Source organism: Sceloporus occidentalis, unplaced genomic scaffold (assembly GCF_023333645.1).
Source record: "Sceloporus occidentalis isolate IW3139 unplaced genomic scaffold, rSceOcc1.0.p SCAF_28, whole genome shotgun sequence".
Lineage (NCBI taxonomy): Eukaryota > Metazoa > Chordata > Lepidosauria > Squamata > Phrynosomatidae > Sceloporus > Sceloporus occidentalis.
The window spans coordinates 2,377,387-2,399,549 of record NW_028317008.1 but is presented as its reverse complement, the minus strand read 5'-3'; the positions used below and the strand labels follow the sequence as shown (position 1 = coordinate 2,399,549).

At 45.0% G+C, this 22,163-nt stretch overlaps 1 protein-coding gene across 1 annotated transcript; it reads left to right on the top strand.

Moving 5' to 3' along the window:
* Window positions 1–2,957: 2,957 nt before the first annotated feature.
* On the top strand, window positions 2,958–22,155 carry LOC149299425 (protein FAM193B-like). The gene is made up of 12 exons (XM_089485990.1): window positions 2,958–3,101; window positions 6,561–6,803; window positions 7,922–8,177; window positions 8,807–8,824; window positions 9,010–9,198; window positions 10,056–10,413; window positions 11,489–11,684; window positions 12,442–12,677; window positions 15,582–15,597; window positions 20,696–21,581; window positions 21,825–21,900; window positions 22,059–22,155. The coding sequence occupies exons 1-12, from the start codon at window positions 2,958–2,960 to the stop codon at window positions 22,153–22,155; spliced, it is 2,715 nt and encodes a 904-aa protein (XP_089342116.1).
* The last annotated feature ends 8 nt before the right edge of the window (window positions 22,156–22,163 follow it).

Sequence of the window (22,163 nt, the reverse complement as noted above, 5' to 3'; positions counted from 1 at the left end):
AACATCCACTGAATCTAATACCGTACCCCTACTCATGTATATTCTCCCTCCTCTCCCTTGCTCCATTAACCATAGACTCACCTGTGATACCATATTCTAACACACACTCATGCTAACACCATATATTAACATATACACACACACTCACATCAAATACTAACACATACTCATCCTAACACCATATTCTCTCCAAAACTGAACTCCTCATCTTCCCTCCCTCCAATGCTAAGATTCCCCCATCTATCTCCCTCAGTGTTAATGGTGCTATCATCTCCCCGTCTACCCATGCACGTTGTCTTGGTGTCACCCTTGACTCCGACCTTTCGTTCACACCCCATATTCAGTCTGTCTCTAAAAACTGTTGCCTTCATCTTAAAAACATTGCCCGCATCCGTCCCTTCCTAACACAGGATGCCACTAAGGCTCTTCTCCATGCCCTGATTATCTCCCGTCTTGACTACTGTAACTCTATCTTAGCCGGTCTCCCTCTTAAACGTCTCACCCCTCTACAATCCACCATGAATGCTGCCGCCAGACTTATCTTCCTCTCACATCGCTTTACTAACGTCTCTCCCCTCTGTCAGTCTCTTCACTGGCTGCCTGTGCGCTTCAGGATTCATTTCAAAATCCTCACTCTTACTTTCAAAGCCCTTCACAGCGTTTCCCCTCCCTACATCTCCTCACTCATCTCTAAATACACTCCTAACCGGTCTCTCCACTCATCCAATGATCTCCTTCTGTCCTCTCCTCTGATTTCTAGCTCTCATGCCCGTTTACAAGATTTCTCAAGGGCTGCTCCTATCCTCTGGAATGCCCTCCCCAAGTCTATCCGTCTCTCCCCCTGCCTTTATTCCTTCAAAAAAATCCCTCAAGACCCACTTCTTTAAGGATGCTTACAACATAGCACATTAACCCCTTTCCTCCCATATTCCTTTAGCTTACCCTTCCTACTCCCTCCCCTGCAATACTGTTACTTTTATTAGCGTGGCTGGTCTATCCCCAACAGTGGCACTTTTAACTTTTACCTTTTGTGTAATACAACCCAACTCCCTCTAGACTGTAAGCTCGTTTGAGCAGGGCCCTCCTCACCTGTTGTCTCTGTTAGTCAATTTATGTTACATACTACTTGTTATGTCCTGTCTACCCATTGTACAGCGCTATGGAATTAGATGGCGCTATATAAAATAAATAATAATAATAATATGCTAACACATTCACACACATGCTAACACCATACACTAACACACACTCACACACTGTACGTTTACACAAACACTCTTTTCCGCTATCCATGCAGCGCACACGGTTCTCTGTCCCTGTCCCTCCATCTTACCTTATGGGGAGGGCCTTTTGTTAATGTGCCCCCAGAAGAAGATTTGGGATCCAGTGAACTTAAGTACTGCAACACAGTGCAGGGAAATTCATGCACAGTACTTGAATTAAATGGCAAGATGTGATTTATCCAAATTATCCAAACTGGATAAAATATGGTTTGCCATGTCAAGAACAGGTCTGGGGAAATTGGGTAGCGTTTTGGCAGGGGTGGATACAGGGTGTGAGTGTGCAGCGAAATGGAGTAAAGAGGGGGTTTAAGAGGGGAGTAAGACTACTCCTCCTCTTCTAGCCTGTGGCAGTCTTGGACTAAAACCGACTCCCTCCTTAATATCAGGTGGTTCCTGGAAAACCATAAAGCATATTCATGTGTGTTCCTGGAAAGAGTCTGTACAGAGTGGTAGGACAGGTACTGTCTCTTGGTAGAGTCCTTGAGATTGAACTCCAGGGCTCCCAACTGAGAAGTGCTCTCAGGGGAAGGCCTCACTCTATGGCCATCCATCATGTACTGGTGGGGAGCTTGTAATGCTCACCACATTGGCTCACGTCAGTGAGCTTGTAGGTTAAATGAGGAGTTCACAATTCCTGTTGAACTGCCTCCTTTGCTCATTCGCAAATTTGTGGCATAATCATACCTGGGAACTTTTGGGGTCCGGCTACCTGGAGCCCACCCTTGCGAGACGCGACCAGAACTGCCCACTGACGCTGGGGGCATTCCTGGTATCAGAGGGCGTTCCCGCCGATGTGGGCTGGTAGTGGGGGGTGTCAAGACCCCGCTCTGACAACTCTGAGGATTCGGGATTTGACCCAGCTAAACGGTGCTTCTCAAAGAGTTCCCAGGTATGGCCATGGTCCAATAATAAGGAATGGAGCTGTCCCACTTGCCTCCACAGGGGCAGTAGAAAAGAATATGACATTTCCCGCAGAGATAGAGGTCAGCAAGAAAAGCGGGATTCTGTCTCCGACACTGGAAGAGGCATACTGCACATGCGGAGAATTGTGCACTGCTTCCCAAGCGCCACCTCCTTATGTCCCATTTCCTGCATTTGTCACTGAAAAGGTATCAAAAAGAGCAAGGGAAGGCCTTCCTCTATTTGACTCTGAAATACACTTTCACCTAAATATTCATAGAGAAATATACATTTGCAGCAATGAACTCTGAATATTTCATATTGTTCCATTTATTTAGAGGTAGTCTAGATCTAGATCACAGCCTTCATCTTCATTCGTGGTGTGCAGAAGAGTTATTCTAGTAGTAGTTGTTAAATGCCCCTCCTTGATTGTCTGGAAAGGGACGAAAAGGGATTTGCCCATCTTCAGAAAGGTGAGGCGTGCGCTGCCCACAGCAAACATGGCGCTGCACCTCTTGGCCCTATTCTTTCCGCAATGCGTCCCTTTGCTTTTGCCAGCAGTCAAAATGGCGATTTCACCATCTCAGGGAAGCTGTATGCCAGTTACGCTATGACCTTTACCCTGCTGGCAGGGGGCGGGGTAATGGTTCCCAGCACGCCGCCATATTGGCTGTTGTCCTGTCTAAGGGGTACGGGTCTGGGTTGTTGCTTTTAGGGTCGTTGTGGTGTTACAGAGGGCATTGTGTGTCCCGAGACCCTGTGGCTTCACGAGCCATGACGAGAAGGCGGAACAAGCAGGGCAGCAGCCGCCGGGAGCGTGTAGCGGGACAGCAGAGGCCGTGCAAAGGCTCCCTTGTTTCTGATGGATCAGAGACAGATGCGAGAGAGAGGTTTGCAGAGATGGGCAAAGCCGGACAGGTAACGCGCCACATCTCCCCCACCGCCCGCACGACACATCCCTGTAAGAGCACCACATACATGATCATCCACATCACATGCATCGCATGCACTTCCACACAGCGATCGCTGCTTGCCTTACACGTGTGTCAGTCGTGACAGGTGACAGGCAGCGATCCCTATCACGGGTTCCGATGTGTGGGACAGTTCCTGCACTTCTGTTGTCAGCAGGGTCATCCCATGCAGTGACTTAGTTACTAAGTGTGTTTACTGCATGCAGCCTATCCGCACTGATTAAAAGGCATGGCATGTGATGTGTCTTTTCCCTGGGCTGGAAATATTACAATGTGTTTCTTCTTCATCCACAATATCATTACTGTCATTGTTTTTACTGAAACTGCTATTTCTGTGTAATTTCAAGCATCCGCCGTTACAGAATGCATCCCATGCAGACAACCGATATTGAGTTATTACTAGTATTATTTATTGAATTATATAGCACCATCAGATTCCGTGGCGCTGTACAATGTTCTGTTTGGGTGTATGGCAGAGTTGGTAATCATGTGCCTTTCTTCTTTTAATATATAAAGGAATTCAAACAGCAGGAACAACACGGAAATCCACTAGCGGATTAGGTGTTTTTTTTAACTGCGTTCTTTCTGCTTTCCTAATAGATGAACTATAATCAAAGATATCCAGTGTTTAGAATGCCGGTATATTGCTACTTTAGAAAGGCCAGTATCGTTGCTTTTAACAAAATAATAATAAATGAAGACCTAACTGTCCCTACACCAAGCTGTGATTGGCCAGTAGCCTGATGTGCCAGTGGCCCGGACAGTTTGCTTGATGTGTTTATCGCTGAACCCGGCTGCCAGAATGAGAAGAACTGTAAGCGTGAAAGTTCGCTGAATTCTGTCCCAGTAAGGTTTTGTGAGGTTCCTATATTAAACACACTGGCCTTAAGTATAAATTAATAATTCTGGAGCACAGCTTGAAAAGTGTTCTAAAACCCATAAAACTAACATAATGTTCTTGTTTTTAGATTATTGCATCAATTTCTATGGTTATAAGATGTCTTTTCAAGCATGGCACCATAATCACGTTTTATACATATAATATCCGTTATGCCCAGATGATTTACTGGGGAATAAAAGTATAAATCCAGGACACTTGTTGGTTGTAGATCATCGGAAGGCTTAATCTGGCATTTTGAAGCAAAGCATATATTTCTATGACATACTCTTTGATCTGTGCTGACGACACGCAGGGGATGCTGCAAGCCTCCAGTGAAACATGGAGATCGAATCGATCGATCGTTTGCCGCACCAATCCCTAAAACTAAATGCAATCATAATTGCCCCATAATTGGTTGCCCAAGCAGGATATTAAAAGTAGCTACTAAGGGTATTAAAAGTAGCTACTAAGGGCAGTAGTTGATAAAATGATGCAGATGCTACCGCCTGATTGATACATTCAACCACATGCTACACTTTTGTGGCGTGTATCGGCCCGGGAGCCAGATGCTATGAGGTGGCATCTGCCAAACGAGGGGGAAGAGCCATCAGGCATTGGCCTGGTGTGCTAGATGGCCAGTCAGCTGCAACCCTATCAGATATTTTTTCCAGAACACATACTGCTGGTCAGCAACATGTGAAATGTATATGCATCCTGGAAAAAATGACCAATTGGTCCTCCGAGGGGACAAGGATGCCACCGACATGTTCTCCCATATACAAGCCAGTATATGCAGAAGTGTGTGCCGGAGACGTGATTTACATAGATTGCCAATTCATTAGGACACTTACATGAAATACATGGTATTTTCTGTCTCTGTTATATTGGGATGATAACCATTATTTAAAGTTAACTTTGTACCATAAAACGTTATTTTTTAAAAAAATATTGCTGAGTGGGCTTTTCTGGTGACCGTGTTGATGACTTTTGCCTAGGGGTTTATATTCTTTCTTTCTATTGGATTATATTGCCATTTGCAATAAATATACAGGAAAGTTTGTTAGATCCAAAGCAGATCAGGCTTTTTCGGGAGCTTCATGGTGATGCCCACTGTTGATTTATCCCTACTCTATGGTAAGGTCGCTGATTTAGGCAGCCTTTATGAGGGAGGAGAAGCAAGAGAATCTAAGAAGAGAAAATTGATTAGATATGGTAGTCGAGTCACCTTATGCCATAGATCACATCTTCCCTGAGGTTTAAGTTCTACCAGTTGATGAGAATAAGATCAGAAGCTAAAGCTCGCTTTGTTAATTTTTTTTGGTTATAGCTGTAGAGATAAAGGCAGGAGGCTTTAATTAATTAACTTCCATCTTGCACACAAGTATTTAACACCAGGGACATTCCCTCTATGCCATCCCCTTGGATGATCTGGAGGTCTTTATTGAAACATCAAAATCAAGGTGCAAAAACAGGAGATTGCCTGCAGCCTGTCATCCGTTTCTAATTTATCAATGCCCTTCTTTATTCTGGGTTATTGTGAAAACGTGCCAGTGTGAATTGTGGCATGACCTTCCTAATTGTTTGAGTTCTTGTAGAGTATTTGTTTGTCTGTTCCCGGGACCATGGCTTGTAAACACTGGAAACCTTATTGAAGTCAAACTACATTTTAGTCATCACTTATTTTACCCACGTGTTAGGGTAAAGGACTGCTTCTGCAATGCATTACATTTTCAAGTGTCGGTTCTTTCCACTACTTGACGCTTTTCTTCTCTGCGCCTTTAGCTTGCAAAAAAAAAGATGGCTAATTCATCATAATGGTAAAGAGCGAGCAGCAAACATCGCTTGCGATTGTGCACAAAGTGAGGTCTTCACAAGTACACAGACCTGATTGTCCTCAAATTGTCATTGAACCAAGAGCGAGAGCTCCATAGCATATTTCTCTTCTGCAAAATTCTCTGACCTGGGAATGGCTGGGGACGACTTCCATGTTCAATGTCGGGTCCTCCCCCCTCTGATTTTTTTTTCCTCCAGCATTAGAAATGTTTTTCTTTTTTACTGAGGTAGATGGAAGAGTTGAAATACTTTTAGTCCTAGAGAGTTAAGAGGCTTACGATTTGTGTTTCAACTGGATCTTTACTGTGCATTACCCAGGAACCATTGGTGGAACAAAGTCATTGTGAAATCATTGCCTATAGATAGAGGTTACATGCAGTTTGTATGTCCTTGCAAAAACATGTATTATGCAGAGTGGGAAAAATTCTAGAAAACGGTTTGAAAAAATTGCGTTATGTGATATATTAAAAAGCTATAATGTGAGAAGGTGGAAACTGTTTGGGGTTGAATATACAGAGTGTATATGTGCATGGTTGGGTAGGTAAAATTGTCCCAAGCTTGTACAATGTTGAGCCTTTGTGTCATTTGTGGAGTATGTAGTACAACTTATCCAGTATAGATATACCCTGCATTTTGTGAGCATCTCTTTCAAGGTTTCTGTATAGGGAAATGACTTCTCTTTTCCATCTCCAGGTGCTGCCATCTTCAAACCAGTTTGTGCAGACATGTTGCCTGTTGTGTCACCGGGAAAGAAAAGACTGGGTGGCTTCCCCTCCCTACAATGGGCTGCCGTCTCCATTGGATGAAATCCCGGCCTCCTTTATGCCTGCTCTGGCACAGAACCTGCTGGGAGAGATGCCTCTGTGGATCTGCCAGAGCTGTCGGAAGAGTGTGGAGGAGGAGGAAAGGCGAGTTCTCCCGGAGCAACCACTGTCGGTAAGTCTCACACTGATTTTTATTTTTTTTTCTTTTTCTCTAGTAAATATATCTTCCCTGTGGATTGTTGCTGAATTTGGCCCACTCTTAACATGTAGAACGTTTGACATTTTATAACTTGTTGCCCTCTATGGCATCCTGCTGCCCATGCTTACTTTCACTCCACTATGCATCTCCGTCTGGACCTTCAGCTTGTTCTTCTTACATTCCATAGTCGCTTCTTGTATGTTTCTTTGTGGTTTGTTGCATTTGTCCGTGTCTTTTTAGCCATAATTTGGCATTCCAGTATGTACGTCTCAAACTTTTGTTCATTCTTCTGTGTCTTTCATGGACTTTTTTTCCTTCTTTAGGAATTAGCAGTCTTTGCCCATCCTCACCTTATGTGATGTAGGTCGCAATGTTGTGTTCCACCAGCCAGCTATCATGCCTGTTTTTCTTTCATGATTTAACAGCTTTAACTATAAAATCAAAGCATTCTAGATTGTATTTATTAATAATTTGCTTAATACCAAATGAGACGTGGGAACTAGGGATTTCTACCAGTTGAATTTAGAAGAATATTATATAATAGGCAGTGTCAAGACCAGACCCATATATGTTATGTTGGCCACAGTTCCCACGACCTTTAGCCAGCCACAGTTGTACCTGTGTGGGTAAATAATAGTGACAAGGGAAGCTGGAAGTATTTTTCCAACGTCCCAACTAGTAAGAAGAAACCCCTCCTGACTGAGGTTGGATATTGGTTGACCCCTTGACCAGGGTAGAGTTGTGCAGCCCTTGTAAGGTTTACAGGCACTGTGAGCAAGGATTTCAAAGCAGGCATTGTACACAACAAATCTGTGGGGTTGGAGGGGCATGCCTCACTGTCATTAGCAGAGATATATTCTCAATATTGGCTTTACTGTTGGGGGTACAATGGGAAAATGTATAGTGGGATCAGGGGCAACATCTATAATTGGTGCAAATCCAGCTTTGTAGTATAATGTGTTTGTTTATTGTTTCACACTGATTGTGCTGTGGATCTTTGCTTATTCAACTTTTTTTTTTTTGTAATTTATTTTATTGTGATAAAATGTTATTTAAGTAACAAATACCTCTGCTCCCTTGTTTTGCGGCAGGTGTCTTTGTCTCACACATCCTGTAAGTCCCAGTCTTGTGGCATAGGTTCACACTCTTCTACATCATCCTCATCATCATCTTCTTCTTCCTCCTCCTCATCCTCCTCTTCTTCTTCCACATCTTCATCCTCGTCCTCTTCCTCCTCCTGCCATGGGAAGTCTGGGGACTGGGACCCCAGCTCCTTCCTCTCTGCACACAAGCTATCTGGGCTCTGGAACTCGCAACACTCAAACGGGAATCTAGGAGGATCTCCAGGTAAGTGAGCGGAGTAATTTAAATGAGGGATAAAGTGTTTGTTCTAGAATTCTTAATATTCTAATAAATATGCTAAGATATGAAGCAGACTATGTGCTGCCACTGGACCATACTAGCCGCTCCACAAACTTACGTGCACAGTCTGGGATAGAATGGCTGTTTAATTCTGGGACCTACATAGTCCTGGAATGAGATTGGACACAAGTGACCGGACTGGTAGTCCGATGCAGCCACTGAGGGGTTGTGTCTGATACACTGCTCCAGGGGGTTTCAATACATAACATACAAGCATACATAACTTTTGACGATGAGCTGCTGTGGATTTATGTTGTCATAATGCTTATCACTGATTTAAAGGAAGTGGGCGTATGGTGACAAGTTGTGACCAAGATACCCTGTTTTGCTGCGGAGAATACTATACTGATTGAATGCTGATGTTTATCCGCTATAAGTGCCAGTATATAAATATAGCAGATGTGTTTGCATTCTAGTATCTGTGTTGACTAGTCAAATTCTGATTATTGCATTTATTTATTTTGCCTAAGGATAATGTCATTGTTCAAGGTCCTATGGTTGTAGGTTGGTTGGTTGGGGTGTGCACATGGCCCTTATCAGAGACCTTGAAACAGAATTTGGTTCTCCTCTGCCGTCATTCGGCTCATATAGTCTGCTTTTAAGACAATCCTTAATCGGTCTCAGACCCAGGATAACAATATTCTTACCCCATGCATTTTTAAAGTCATTTTCTATGTTAGCCTCTACACTTCTGCTGGAGGCTATTCAATTTATGTGCAATTATGTGAAATATATGCCTCTAACCACTTGTCCTGTTTTCCAGGCGATAAGGGCAGTGGTCTTCCAGCATCATCAGAGCGTGTCAGCAAAACTCCTAAAGTCTCTGGACTGAAGGCCTGCCCTTATAGTCCATCAGGGGCCAGCACAGGGACGCTCCCTACCTCACTCAACTTTTGCAAGTCTCCAAAGCAGTTTAAAGCCATGTGTCATAGGCCAACTTCACCAGGTGGGTAGGACAACTATATTATGATGTAATGAGACCTGTGACTTTATTATGTGTACTAAAAGATTTGGTTTTTTTTGGCAATAGCATCCATTGCTGTGTGCGGTGACTTCTCCACACAAAAAAGTTAACACAGATGTGATGTGTGTGTAATATATAAATATATATATAAGAAGTGTGTGTCTTAAAATTTGTATGTAGCTCACAGAGCTTGCCAGGATATTTGAGCAACATGGTGAACAGTAGTTGTCACCACTCACACCGTGGTATCATGTTTAGCCATCTAGTTAAAATGAAGATTTTGGTTTACTTGCCAATGTACATGCTTACCTACTATGATTTTTGTACGCTACAAAGTTTGTAGGGCTGCCACCCTGTTAATTGTGAATTCTTCACCTTGAACAACACATTTTTAATATTGATGTGTAAGCACAGGTCAGCATTTTACTTCTGGTATTTTACCATATCTGGATTTTCTCACATGAGAAATCCTGCACCATAAGTGTCTATTGACTAAACCGAGAGTTGGCTGGAGAGTTTTCAGGAAAGTTTTTCCAATCCCCTACTTCACCATAAATATAACGGAGACTGAAGACATTTCACAGGGGAAAGTATGCATTATATAGGGCCAGCCAAGCTGAAGTCAATGAGTTGAAAGCATAACTCTTTTTTGCAAACTCTCCTAACAGCTCTCCATTTAGTGAGCAGATTATATCGTGAAGGCTCATGCTTGAAACTACAGGTTATTTGACAGAGAATTGTGTGCATGTGATGGCTTCATGTTTCACATGTGTAAGGGTAGTGTTTCATGTAGTAATGTCCTGGGTGACCGTGTATTGACACAAATCCTTCTTTTGCAGGGGAGGCATACCACTCTTCAGAGCACCACCGGCACTCCGATCCCAGCGCCCCACCTAATAGCCCAACGGACCTCTCATCTCAGCAGCAAACCTCTCCACATAGCCCTCCCTCTTCACACCTCTCTCCTGCCAATTCCCCTACTTCTTTCTCAACAACAAGCCTTTCACCTCATACAGCTTTTAAAACTGCTGGGGCTCCTCGAGGCCCCCACATTCCAGGCTCCAACTCTTCTCTCTTGAAAGTTAATCCTCCTCCACCACCACCACCACTCTCCTCTTGTAGTCATCCTTGCAATGGGCACTGCAATGGTGGAAATATACTTCAGGGAGGGGGCATCCTTGGGACCACTACTAACAGGTAAGAAAATCTATACAGTATATGTCTAATGTACAGATTCCAATTAAGCATCTTTATCTATATCTTCACTTAGGATGATACTGCCCATAAATGTATTGCTGCTGCGCTAAAATTTGCTGGTATGTTTTAATGGCTATATCTCCTAGCAGGGGAAGTGTATTCAAATGACATTCTTAAATGATGTATAATAAACCAGTATTCTCTGTATACTACAAAACTCCAGCATGTTCACAAACTTAGGCACCTATTGCCGACTTGAACAAGTAAGTATCTTTAAAGATATACCCCATCCATCGTATGCTCTTTAAATTTAAATTTACATGCTGTCCCCTTGCAAATGCATGAAGATGGGAGGATTCTGCAGAACACACACACCTTTCCCTGCAGGAGATGTATTTGGCCAAACATGTCTCCTGCTATGTGATATACTTACTGTCAGTCAACTCCAGTGCTGACTCAGCAAATGTTGTGGGGCTGTCTAATGACCTCCCCATCAAATGTGCAGAAAGCACTCCAGTTAAGGCAGTGCAATAAGCTATTCAAGCTTTGTCCCTGACTGAGGTGGAGGGGAAGCAAAAGGGATTGTGACATTTTCCCCAAAGTCCACAATTAACAATGTGCTATACAGCTACCTAAATTCAAACAATGGCTTGTTCAGCTCAGTTGATATATTAAAAAGAAGGGACCTCTGTGAAAGTTTTAAGCAGGACCCACCAGTGGATTTACCCCTTGACAACAATTGACATGCCACGAACGTCATGGAAATGCAGGCTGTTTTACCGTTGACATCAAATGCCACCATTGAAAAAAATCATTTTTGATTTTGAGTATTTCAAAAATCATATGGGTTTATGGGGTGCATTGACTTAGTCGCCTTCAAAGATGTCTCAAATAGGACATGGGCGCAGGGCCACCAGATTTGAATAAAATGGTTATGCTACTTGTACTTATTGCCCTATAACTTCAAAACAAACAAAACATATAAACATTGGGGCAAAAAGGTACAAAGATAAAAAAAACCAGCTCTATCTTTAAGTGGTTAAAGTTGTGATGTTGGCACATTTGTTCTTATCAGAGATGCAGCGTGTAGAGGACACAGGTTTTCTGGTGTCTCGAGCTGCCCAGCCTTGCAGTCGTGTGAAGCAGATGAGGGGCTCGGGGAAGATGAAGACAGCAGTTCGGAGCGAAGCTCATGCACCTCCTCTTCCACCAACCAGAGGGACGGCAAGTTCTGTGACTGTTGCTACTGCGAGTTCTTCGGGCATAACACGGTGAGACCTGCCAATAACTGCATAACTCTATGGGAGAGGGAAGCCGACATTGAGGCGATGTGATGGAGCACGGCACGTGTTTCCAGCAAGCAAAACTATATCTGGTATGCTGTGAGTTACCAGCATGACTTGGCTGGGCCTCGCTCCGCATTTACCAGAAGAACGAGATTTAACAGCTCTGCAGGTATGTGACAGTAAGGGACTTTCCAGATGCAGCAATAGCAGCCGTAGAGTTATATATGTGATGTGTATATATATTGAATGAGACTTAAATAGTTCCAAAAAAACTTAAGCACGCTTAGGTGGAAAGTAACTTAAGTTTGACTAGGTTTCAGTTGGCGAATAATTCTGTTGTGTTCTAAGGCTGAGCAATCTGCATGAATTTGCTTAATTTTATATAATGTACTACCTACAGCAATGATGAGTGAACTTGGTTTTTAAGCAAAGTTCAGAGTTCACTGTCATCTTACCTTTTGCCAGTTTAGTTTAGATAGTGAACCATGCCTTATACCGGTTCTCAAGATCAGCTTTTTCAATACATGAGATAACTGCAAACTTGTTTGAATCTTGTTACAATAAGTGGAAATAGAAATAAAACAGATTGTCGGTATTTGTGTTAATATTTTAATGGTGGGGTTCTTCAATTTAAAAAAAAATAAAATGTTTTTGTACATTCTATATGTATAATATTCATTGGGTAGGGTTTGATTAATAAGACTGGTCTTTAAATAGTCACGGTATGTCATTATTTCTCCAGCCACCTCCAGCCCCTACGAGCCGGAATTACCCAGAGATGCGAGAAAAGCTTCGTTCCCGACTTACCAAACGAAAAGAAGAGCTTCCGCAGAAACAGCACTCCCCTGGTGAACAAGCTGTGGACCACCGAGACGTAGATGAGCTCCTGGACTTCATTAACAGCACCGAACACAAAACTACCAGCAGCAGCAAGGCAGCCAAGAGGGCACGGCACAAGCTGAAGAAAAAGGTGAGCAAGTAAAACGAGGAAGTAAGCATATTGAAACATAGACCACAAGAGTGACAAGCCCACCTTGTTTGAGTGTTGGATATGATAAACAAGGTTTAAAGTTATTGCAAACAAATTATTCTGCAAATTACACCCAAAGATCCTGAAAAAGTTACCAAAATCAAATAGTTTTGTACTTTGTCATTAAAGGTGGAATCCTGTATCTTTCAGTTTAATGAATTCTTGAGAGAAGCTGTGTATTCTGCATGTGCTTCTTGTTATCTTATCAGGAGTGGGATTGTTTATCAAATGGTATGATAAAAAGAACATGGTGAAGAGGAATTGCTAGTGGTTTCTATTCTGTGGTTAACACTGAAGGTGGCTTATTAAGGTGAGAATTCTTACTTTCTAAAAAATGTTTGGCCCAAAACATGCCAAGACGAGGACTAAATGTGGCAAAGTTCATTGGCTTATATACATCAGACAATGGTTGATCAGGAGGGTAACAGTCCGGCGATAGTTTTAGAATTTCTGTAATGTATTCAGGCATTAACACCAAGTGAAACTTAAGAGTCAGTGCAAGACTTTGTCCAGAAACATATTGTTTACGGCCTTGGTCTTTTCTTGGATGTAAATGAAGTCTGATGTTTGCATCTTTATAAGCTTCGGGTATAGTTATGCCTAAAACCTAGAAATGTATTTTACGTTTCTGTACAATGGAAATGGATTTATACACAGGATTAAGGCTGTGACCAGGTGCACACCATTATATTATCAGCCTGCTTATCTGATCTGGTTAAACAGTTAAAGACTATTGATTTATCGTCCTTCTAGTTGCTTTTGTTGCTGTAATTGTGGCAGGCTGGTTACAGGAAGGTCAGCGATATTAAGCTTACATTGATAAGATAAGGCATGAAGTCGAATTCAGAACTGCAGTAGTGTATAATACAAATGATCACAACAGCAGAATGTTAATTGCATGCACCACAAGATACCAAGTAGTAGTAGTTAATGGAAAATTGCACAACTGTGTGATTGAGTTGGAGACAGACATACAGACACAGAACATATGTACAGTATGGAGAGGGCAGTCTCTGTGTTGAGCCCAAACCACACAGATCCTTGTTTGCCATTTATTGCTGCACCGATAGCAGCTCTGTGTCTAGGAGTGTTGCAGATATTGAGCAACAGTGCGGCTTATATACACTGATCAGCCATAACCATTATGACCACCTGCCTAATACTGTGTAGGTCCCCCTTTTGCCACCAAACAGCCCTGACCTGTCGAGGCCTGGACTCCACTAGACCTCTGAAGGTGTGCTGTGGTATCTGGCACCAAGATGTTGGCAGCAGATCCTTTAAGTCCTGTAAGTTGTGAGGTGGGGCCTGCATGGAACAAAAGTGTTTGTCCAGCACATCCCACGGATGCTCGATTGAAATGAGATCTGGGGAACCTGTTGTTGTGTTCCTCAAACTATTCCTGAACCATTTTGCTTTGTGGCAGGGTGTATTATCCTGCTGAAAAAAACCATGGGTGTCCATGAAAGGGTGTACATGGTCTGCACCAGTGCTTAGGTAAACGGTATGCGTCAAAGTAACATCTACAAAAATGGCAAGGTTTCCCAGCAGAACATTGCCCAAAGCATCACGCTGCCTCCGCCGGCTTGCCTTCTTCCCATAGTGCATCCTGGTTGTCGCGGTGCCGGGACCCGTCGCGGTGCCGGGACCCGTCGCGGTCCCGGGTCCGGTGCCGGGACCCGTCGCGGTCCCGGGTCCGGTGCCGGGACCCGTCGCGGTCCCGGGTCCGGTGCCGGGACCCGTCGCGGTCCCGGGTCCGGTGCCGGGACCCGTCGCGGTCCCGGGTCCGGTGCCGGGACCCGTCGCGGTCCCGGGTCCTTGTGTGCGGCGATCCGCTCGCGGGTCACGAAGACCCAAGCTGGAGAGCCCGGGCTCCGTCTCCGGCGGGCGGACGTCGGCACGTAAGTGCGGGGGGGTCCGGAGTTCCCGATCTCCCTGCACTGGCGATTTGCAACCCGATCGCCGGTGCAGGAAGCGGGAAGGCAGATCTGGGGATTCGGCAGCGATCAGAGTGAAAACTGCTCGCTGCCTAAGGAATCCCCAGAGAGGTCTACTTACCGGTTCGCCGGTCTCCACTGGGGGCGCAGCCAATTCTCACGGCTGGAGTCGTGAGTCAGAAGGACGTCTTAGGACACGCCCCTGACGCTCTGTTGGGGGCGTGGCTTTCTGTGGCGCCAGATTCAAAAACCCTGCAGATCTGTCCACAGGCACCCTGTTGTGGTCTTTCTCCGTTTTGAACTTGAGTTTGCTTTGTTGCTATTTAGTTGACCATTGGATTTTCCTGACTACCCTTTTGCCTGCTGATTTTGTACCTCTGCCTGTGACCATCGTGTATCCGACCCCTGGCTTGTCTTACTACCCGCATCGTGTACCTGACCCTGGCTTGGCTGACTATCCGCATTGTGTATCCGTTCCCTGGCTCGTCTGTCGTCCGGCATCGTATCTCTGATCCTGGGCTGCTCCCATATCTACTACCTCTGCACCTCGCTGCTTCAGCTCAGTATCCACCGTTTTCAGCTATCACTGCAGCTCCTTCACTGTTGGGATCATCCTGAGTTCCTGGTGACTCCTTATTCCGAAGATCTCCTGCGGTGAGTGCTTTTGGTGTTAGCATACGTGACATTACAACAGGGTCATGGATCCCTCTGAGCTTAGCAAGGTGCTGTCGTCCCATAGTCAAACTTTGGAATCCCATGAAGCAAGATTTAAGAACATGCAAGATACTCTGGATCATATGGCCAGAGCTCTGCAGGTACTGGTTGTCAGGTCTGACCCGGCATCCGGTGGTTCTGTCTTATCTTCAGCCTCAGACACAGCCTCCCCAGCCATGGTGCCGGGGTCTTCTCTAGCTACAGTTCCTCTCAAATTGCCGTCTCCGAACAGATACAGCGGTGAACCAGAATCATGCCGTGGATTCTTAAATCAATGTTCGATTCAGTTTGAACTCACCCCGCATATGTTTGCCTCTGAAAAAGCGAAAGTGGGATATATCATTTCATTGCTGTCGGGTAAAGCCTTGGCATGGGCTTCGCCGTTATGGGAAAAAGACTCTCCTAAAGTTTATAACAGTGAATCGTTCATCTCTGCATTTCGTAGAACCTTTGATGTTCCTGGAAAAGCAGCTACAGCTTCGTTGTCATTACTACACTCTTCTCAAGGCTCCCACTCTGTAGCGGAATACGCAATTGAATTCAAGACTTTGGCTGCAGAGGTGAATTGGTCGGATGAGGCTTTAATCGCAGCATTTTATGACGGGCTATCTGAACGTCTTAAGGATGAACTGTCTACTAGAGAGTTACCTGATGACCTAGAAGATTTTGTTTCTTTGGCTCTGAGGTTGGATAGTCGCATTCGTGAGAGACAATCGCAAAGAGTTAAAAGATTGGAATACAGATCCTGTCATCAGCTACCCTCCAGCCCACCCCCCAGACCTTTGTCACCTGTTTTACCTCCAGAAGAGCCAATGCAGTTGGGAGCTACTAAATTGTCTTATACGGAGAAGAATCGTCGTCGGGCAGAAGGGTTGTGTCTATATTGTGGCAAGAAAGGTCATTTTGTTCGAACCTGCCCCAACAAGCCGGGAAACTACAGTGCCCAGTCCAAGTAAAGGGGCCTGGTCTGGGTGAGCACGTTTCAGCCCCTAAATTTAAAGATTGTTTTCATGTTCCTGTGTTCCTGGAATGGGGTGGGATGAAGATTTCTTCATCAGCTATGTTGGACTCTGGGGCTGCTGGTTCCTTTATTGATCATAATTTTGCTCTATTTCATAAAATTCCACTTGTCGAGGTATTTCCACCTATCGCCATCTCTGCCATTGATGGTCGACCATTACAACCTTCGTTCATTACACAACAAACTTCTACGATACTGCTCTCCGTGGGGTTGTTTCATCACGAAACCATATCGTTTCATGTTATTTCGTCTCCTGCATGTCCAGTTATTTTAGGCCTTCCTTGGCTCCGGCTTCACAATCCCTCAATTAACTGGTGTTCCGGGGATATCCTGAGATGGGACCAGAAATGTTCTACCCAATGTTTTTCCAGAGCTATTTCCAAGACAACCTCCATTCGGTCTATATCAGCTACAGCGGTGCCTTGGGCTTATCAGGATTACCAAGATGTGTTTGATAAAAAACAGGCCGAAGTCTTGCCTCCTCACAGACTGTATGATTGTCCTATTGAATTACTGCCGGGCACTATGCCCCCACGGGGTCGTACCTACGCCTTGTCTTTACCTGAGTCACAGGCATTAGAAGACTATATTAAGGACAATTTGAATAGGGGGTTCATACGTAAATCTACCTCCCCTGCCGGAGCGGGTTTTTTTTTCATTACTAAAAAGGATGGAGGATTACGGCCATGCATTGACTATAGGGGTCTGAATCGTATAACTATTAAAAACAAATATCCGCTTCCCCTCATTCCAGAACTTTTTGACCGCTTAAGTGGTTCTACTGTTTTTACGAAACTAGACCTTCGTGGGGCATATAACTTAATACGTATACGAGAAGGTGACGAGTGGAAAACTGCCTTCAATACTAGAATGGGACACTACGAGTATACGGTCATGCCCTTCGGACTCTGTAACGCTCCGGCTGTGTTTCAAGAATTCATCAATGATATATTTCGTGATATTTCTCTCCAATTCGTCATTGTCTACCTGGACGACATTCTGATTCACTCGCCAGATCTTCAATCACACCGTACCCATGTTCGGGTTGTTCTTCAGCGCCTTCGTCATAACAGACTGTACGTATTCTTAAAGCGCAAACCAAGGTACCCGTCCATAGTAAATGGCCTATAGGTTCTCTGTTTGTTCCGGCTTCAGAACGACGTAAGGTTTTGTCCTGGGCGCATTCGGCTCTCCCGGCAGGTCACCCTAGTGCTCGGCGTACGCTGGAAATTATAGGTAGACAGTTTTGGTGGCCTGAGATAAAGTCGGATTGTGTCGATTATGTTGCTTCTTGTCACCCATGTGCCACAGCTAAAGCATCTCATTCTAAACCTCCCGGGTTGCTTCTACCTTTACCGCTTCCCTCTCGTCCTTGGACCCATTTAGCCATGGATTTTATCGTTGACCTCCCTCCCTCCGAAGGGAATACGGTTATATGGGTTGTAGTTGATCGTTTTTCTAAAATGGCGCACTTTGTTCCTCTCCCTAAATTACCTTCGGCTCCCGATTTGGTCCCTATTTTTGTTGATAACGTGGTTCGTCTACATGGTATTCCTATGCAAATAGTTTCTGATAGGGGGGTGCAATTTACGGCATTGTTCTGGAAAACCTTTTGCTCCTCGTTAGGGATATCCCTAGCCTATTCCTCAGCATATCACCCCCAGACCAATGGCATTTCTGAAAGAACGAACCAGACTCTAGAACAATTTTTACGTTTATTTATCAACGAATATCAGGACAATTGGACCCAACTTCTGCCCTGGGCCGAATTCACTAGAAATAATACTGTTCATGAATCATCATTACTTACTCCGTTTTTTTGTAATTATGGTTACCATCCCTCCTCTTTGCCCGATTCATTCAAGGATTCCCAGGTCCCAGCGGTAGATTCTTATGTCAAACCATTACCTTCCGTATGGGACAAAGTCCGTCGTGCCTTATCCACAGCGGCCCTCAAATATAAACAGCATTCTGATCGTCGTCGTCGGTTGGGCCCGTCTTATATGCCTAATGATCGTGTGTGGTTATCCACAAGAAATATTAAGCTTAAAGTTCCCTCCATGAAACTTGCCCCACGTTACATTGGTCCTTTTCGAATTCTGCGCAAAATTAACCCGGTAGCCTATGAACTTAATCTTCCTTTCTCCCTTAGAATACCTCGCGTTTTTCATGTGTCTCTACTTAAGCCCCTCACCTGCAACCGTTTTACCAGATTTATTCCTCGCCCTAGTTCGCTTATAATTGATTCTCATGTTGAATACGAGGTCCAATCTATACTGGATTCCAAGAAAGTCAGAAATTCTGTATTTTATTTGGTTCACTGGAAGGGGTATGGTCCAGAAGAGAGGTCCTGGGTTAAATCCACTGATGTACATGCCCCTGCGTTGCTCCGGTCGTTTCACCTCAAATATCCCACCAAGCCTGGGACGTTGCGGCCATCGGCCGGCCTTCGAGGAGGGGGTAATGTCGCGGTGCCGGGACCCGTCGCGGTGCCGGGACCCGTCGCGGTCCCGGGTCCGGTGCCGGGACCCGTCGCGGGTCCAGTGCCGGGACCCGTCGCGGTCCCGGGTCCGGTGCCGGGACCCGTCGCGGTCCCGGGTCCTTGTGTGCGGCGATCCGCTCGCGGGTCACGAAGACCCAAGCTGGAGAGCCCGGGCTCCGTCTCCGGCGGGCGGACGTCGGCACGTAAGTGCGGGGGGGTCCGGAGTTCCCGATCTCCCTGCACTGGCGATTTGCAACCCGATCGCCGGTGCAGGAAGCGGGAAGGCAGATCTGGGGATTCGGCAGCGATCAGAGTGAAAACTGCTCGCTGCCTAAGGAATCCCCAGAGAGGTCTACTTACCGGTTCGCCGGTCTCCACTGGGGGCGCAGCCAATTCTCACGGCTGGAGTCGTGAGTCAGAAGGACGTCTTAGGACACGCCCCTGACGCTCTGTTGGGGGCGTGGCTTTCTGTGGCGCCAGATTCAAAAACCCTGCAGATCTGTCCACAGGCACCCTGTTGTGGTCTTTCTCCGTTTTGAACTTGAGTTTGCTTTGTTGCTATTTAGTTGACCATTGGATTTTCCTGACTACCCTTTTGCCTGCTGATTTTGTACCTCTGCCTGTGACCATCGTGTATCCGACCCCTGGCTTGTCTTACTACCCGCATCGTGTACCTGACCCTGGCTTGGCTGACTATCCGCATTGTGTATCCGTTCCCTGGCTCGTCTGTCGTCCGGCATCGTATCTCTGATCCTGGGCTGCTCCCATATCTACTACCTCTGCACCTCGCTGCTTCAGCTCAGTATCCACCGTTTTCAGCTATCACTGCAGCTCCTTCACTGTTGGGATCATCCTGAGTTCCTGGTGACTCCTTATTCCGAAGATCTCCTGCGGTGAGTGCTTTTGGTGTTAGCATACGTGACACTGGTGCCATGCGTTCTCCAGGTAAGCGATGCACACCCACCCGGCCTTCCCAGTGATGTAAAAAAAAAATTCATCAGACCAGGCCACCTTCTTCCATTGCTCCGTGGTCTGGTTCTTATGCTCAGATGCCCATTGTAGGCACTTTGGGTAGTGAACAAGGGTCAGCACCCTGGCTGGTCTGTGATTATGCAGCCCCATATGCAACAAACTGCGATGTACTGTGTATTCTGATACCTTTTCTACCAGAGCCAGCATTAACTTTTTCAGGAATCTGAGCTACAGTAGCTTGTCTGTTGGATTTGACCACACAAGCCACAACCCACGTGCATTAATGAGCCTTGGCCATCCATGACCCTGTTGCTGGTTCACCGCTTTTCCTTCCATTGACCACTTTTGATCAATGGCACTGATCACTGCAGACCGGGAACACCCAACAAGAGCTGCCATTTTGGAGATGCTCTGACCCAGATATCTAGCCATCACACTTTGGCCCTTGTCAAAGTCCCTCAGATCCTTAAGCTTGTCCACTTTTCCTGTTTCGAACACATCTTACAGCCTAATATATCCCACCCACTGACAGATATCATGATAACAAGATTATCACCTTTATTCACTTCGCCAGTGGTCAAAATGTAATGGCTGGGCGGTGTATATAAATCATTTTAATTTAGCCTGTTGGTTGTCTAAAGCCTTATTGAGAATTGTGCGCATCTCCACAATCTTTACTAGATTGACATATTAGTTTTCCAAAAATTTTACATTTCACTTATTTTGAAATGGGGATAATGTCAAGAGTCTAGCCATAAGAGTACTCAAGCACATTTAGTCATTTTCTTCAACCTAAGATATGCTAATGTTTTTGTCAATGATTTATTTAATTTCATCATTCAGGAGAGAGCCCTGCAGGAAGCAGATACACAGAAGGCATCTGTTGAGGATACAGCTGCTCCAACATCTGGGGAGAAGCTACTCCAGTGGCCTCAGCTGGAGTTAGAGCGAGTGAACAGCTTCCTTACCAGCCGGCTTGAGGAGATCAAGAATACCATTAAGGACTCTATTCGTGCCAGTTTTAGTGTCTATGACTTGAACCTTGATGTAAATGATTTCCCTAAGAAAGCAGCAGTGTTGGAGCAGAAGAGCTTGTTATCTCATCTTAATGGTTCCTCTGATCCGCAGGAGATTGATCTTGACCTCTCCCCTCTTAGTCTTAATGGTTCAAAGAGTCAGACTACAAACTCTTTAGGGGGCACGGAAAACACGGTTACACAATCATCTGAAAATGGTGTGGTGAAGAGGCTTAGTGCTGTTCCCAACCTGTCCCGCATGATATGGGTTCAGTCTCCAAAAGCAGCAGAATCTGGACAAAGTACAGACTGTACAAACGCTGGCACTGTTCCAGAGAGCCACGTGCAAGACATTCAGATGCCACCAGTTACAGGACGCCAAAAGAGGGCAAAGAAGCAAAGTCTCCAAACACGAAAGACTGAGACAGCCAGCGGTAATATTATGGTTGCCAAGCATCCTGCTGCTGGACCAAAGGAGCCATTGCATCATTTAACTGAGAAAGCAGGAGAACACGCGCTACAGGGACTAGATCCTGTGATTTCTGAGAGCTTCCAGTCCGAGAGAGAGAAAAACAAGCTGGAAGGGTGTGAGAAGACAACTGTTCCTGGTGATGGTGGAGACTCCACTAATGGATCTCTGTCTGATTCACCTCAACCAAAAAGCAAAACAAGGAAAAGCAAGAACAAGATGGATAAACCTAGCATATCCATTGGTAGGTTCTCCTTATTTTTCTTCCTTAGCTTTACCTACACTTCAACTATAATCGTTTCAAACCAGTCTGTGCGCGTCTCTTCCTATTGTGAACTAGGAAAACTATTATAATGTTGCAATATATATATATTGTTTTTCTCACGAGTGTGTTTTATGAGTGCGTGTCTTGGGCTGGTAAAAAAAAAAAAAAAAAATTAGTCTATTTTCCATTTCTTAAATTCTGTACTATTATGTCTTTTATTAGATGATGTCTTCCTCCCAAAGGATGTAGACAGTACGGAAATGGATGAGACGGATCGAGAAGTTGAATATTTCAAGAGGTGAGAATGATGAGTCCTAACTCCAGCACGACAACGAGGAAAAGCAACGAGAACAAATAAATATTGGCCGTTCTTGTATTCTAAACATCGGCTTTATATGAGGGAAGTAAAGGGAGGAACCCAACACACCATCATTATCTCATTTTGTTCCCTTCTAGGTTCTGTCTGGATTCTGCCAAGCAGACACGTCAGAAAGTGGCTGTAAACTGGACCAATTTTAGCTTGAAGAAATCCACATCCAATGTGGCACAGTGATGTCTGCA

Coding starts and splice junctions, on each gene's coding strand:
- LOC149299425 (XM_089485990.1), top strand. CDS start 2,958: ATGACGAGAAGGCGGAACAAGCAGGGCAGCAGCCGCCGGGAGCGTGTA. Junction 3,102..6,560: donor AGATGGGCAAAGCCGGACAG/GTAACGCGCCAC, acceptor TTCCATCTCCAG/GTGCTGCCATCTTCAAACCA. Junction 21,901..22,058: donor GAAGTTGAATATTTCAAGAG/GTGAGAATGATG, acceptor GTTCCCTTCTAG/GTTCTGTCTGGATTCTGCCA.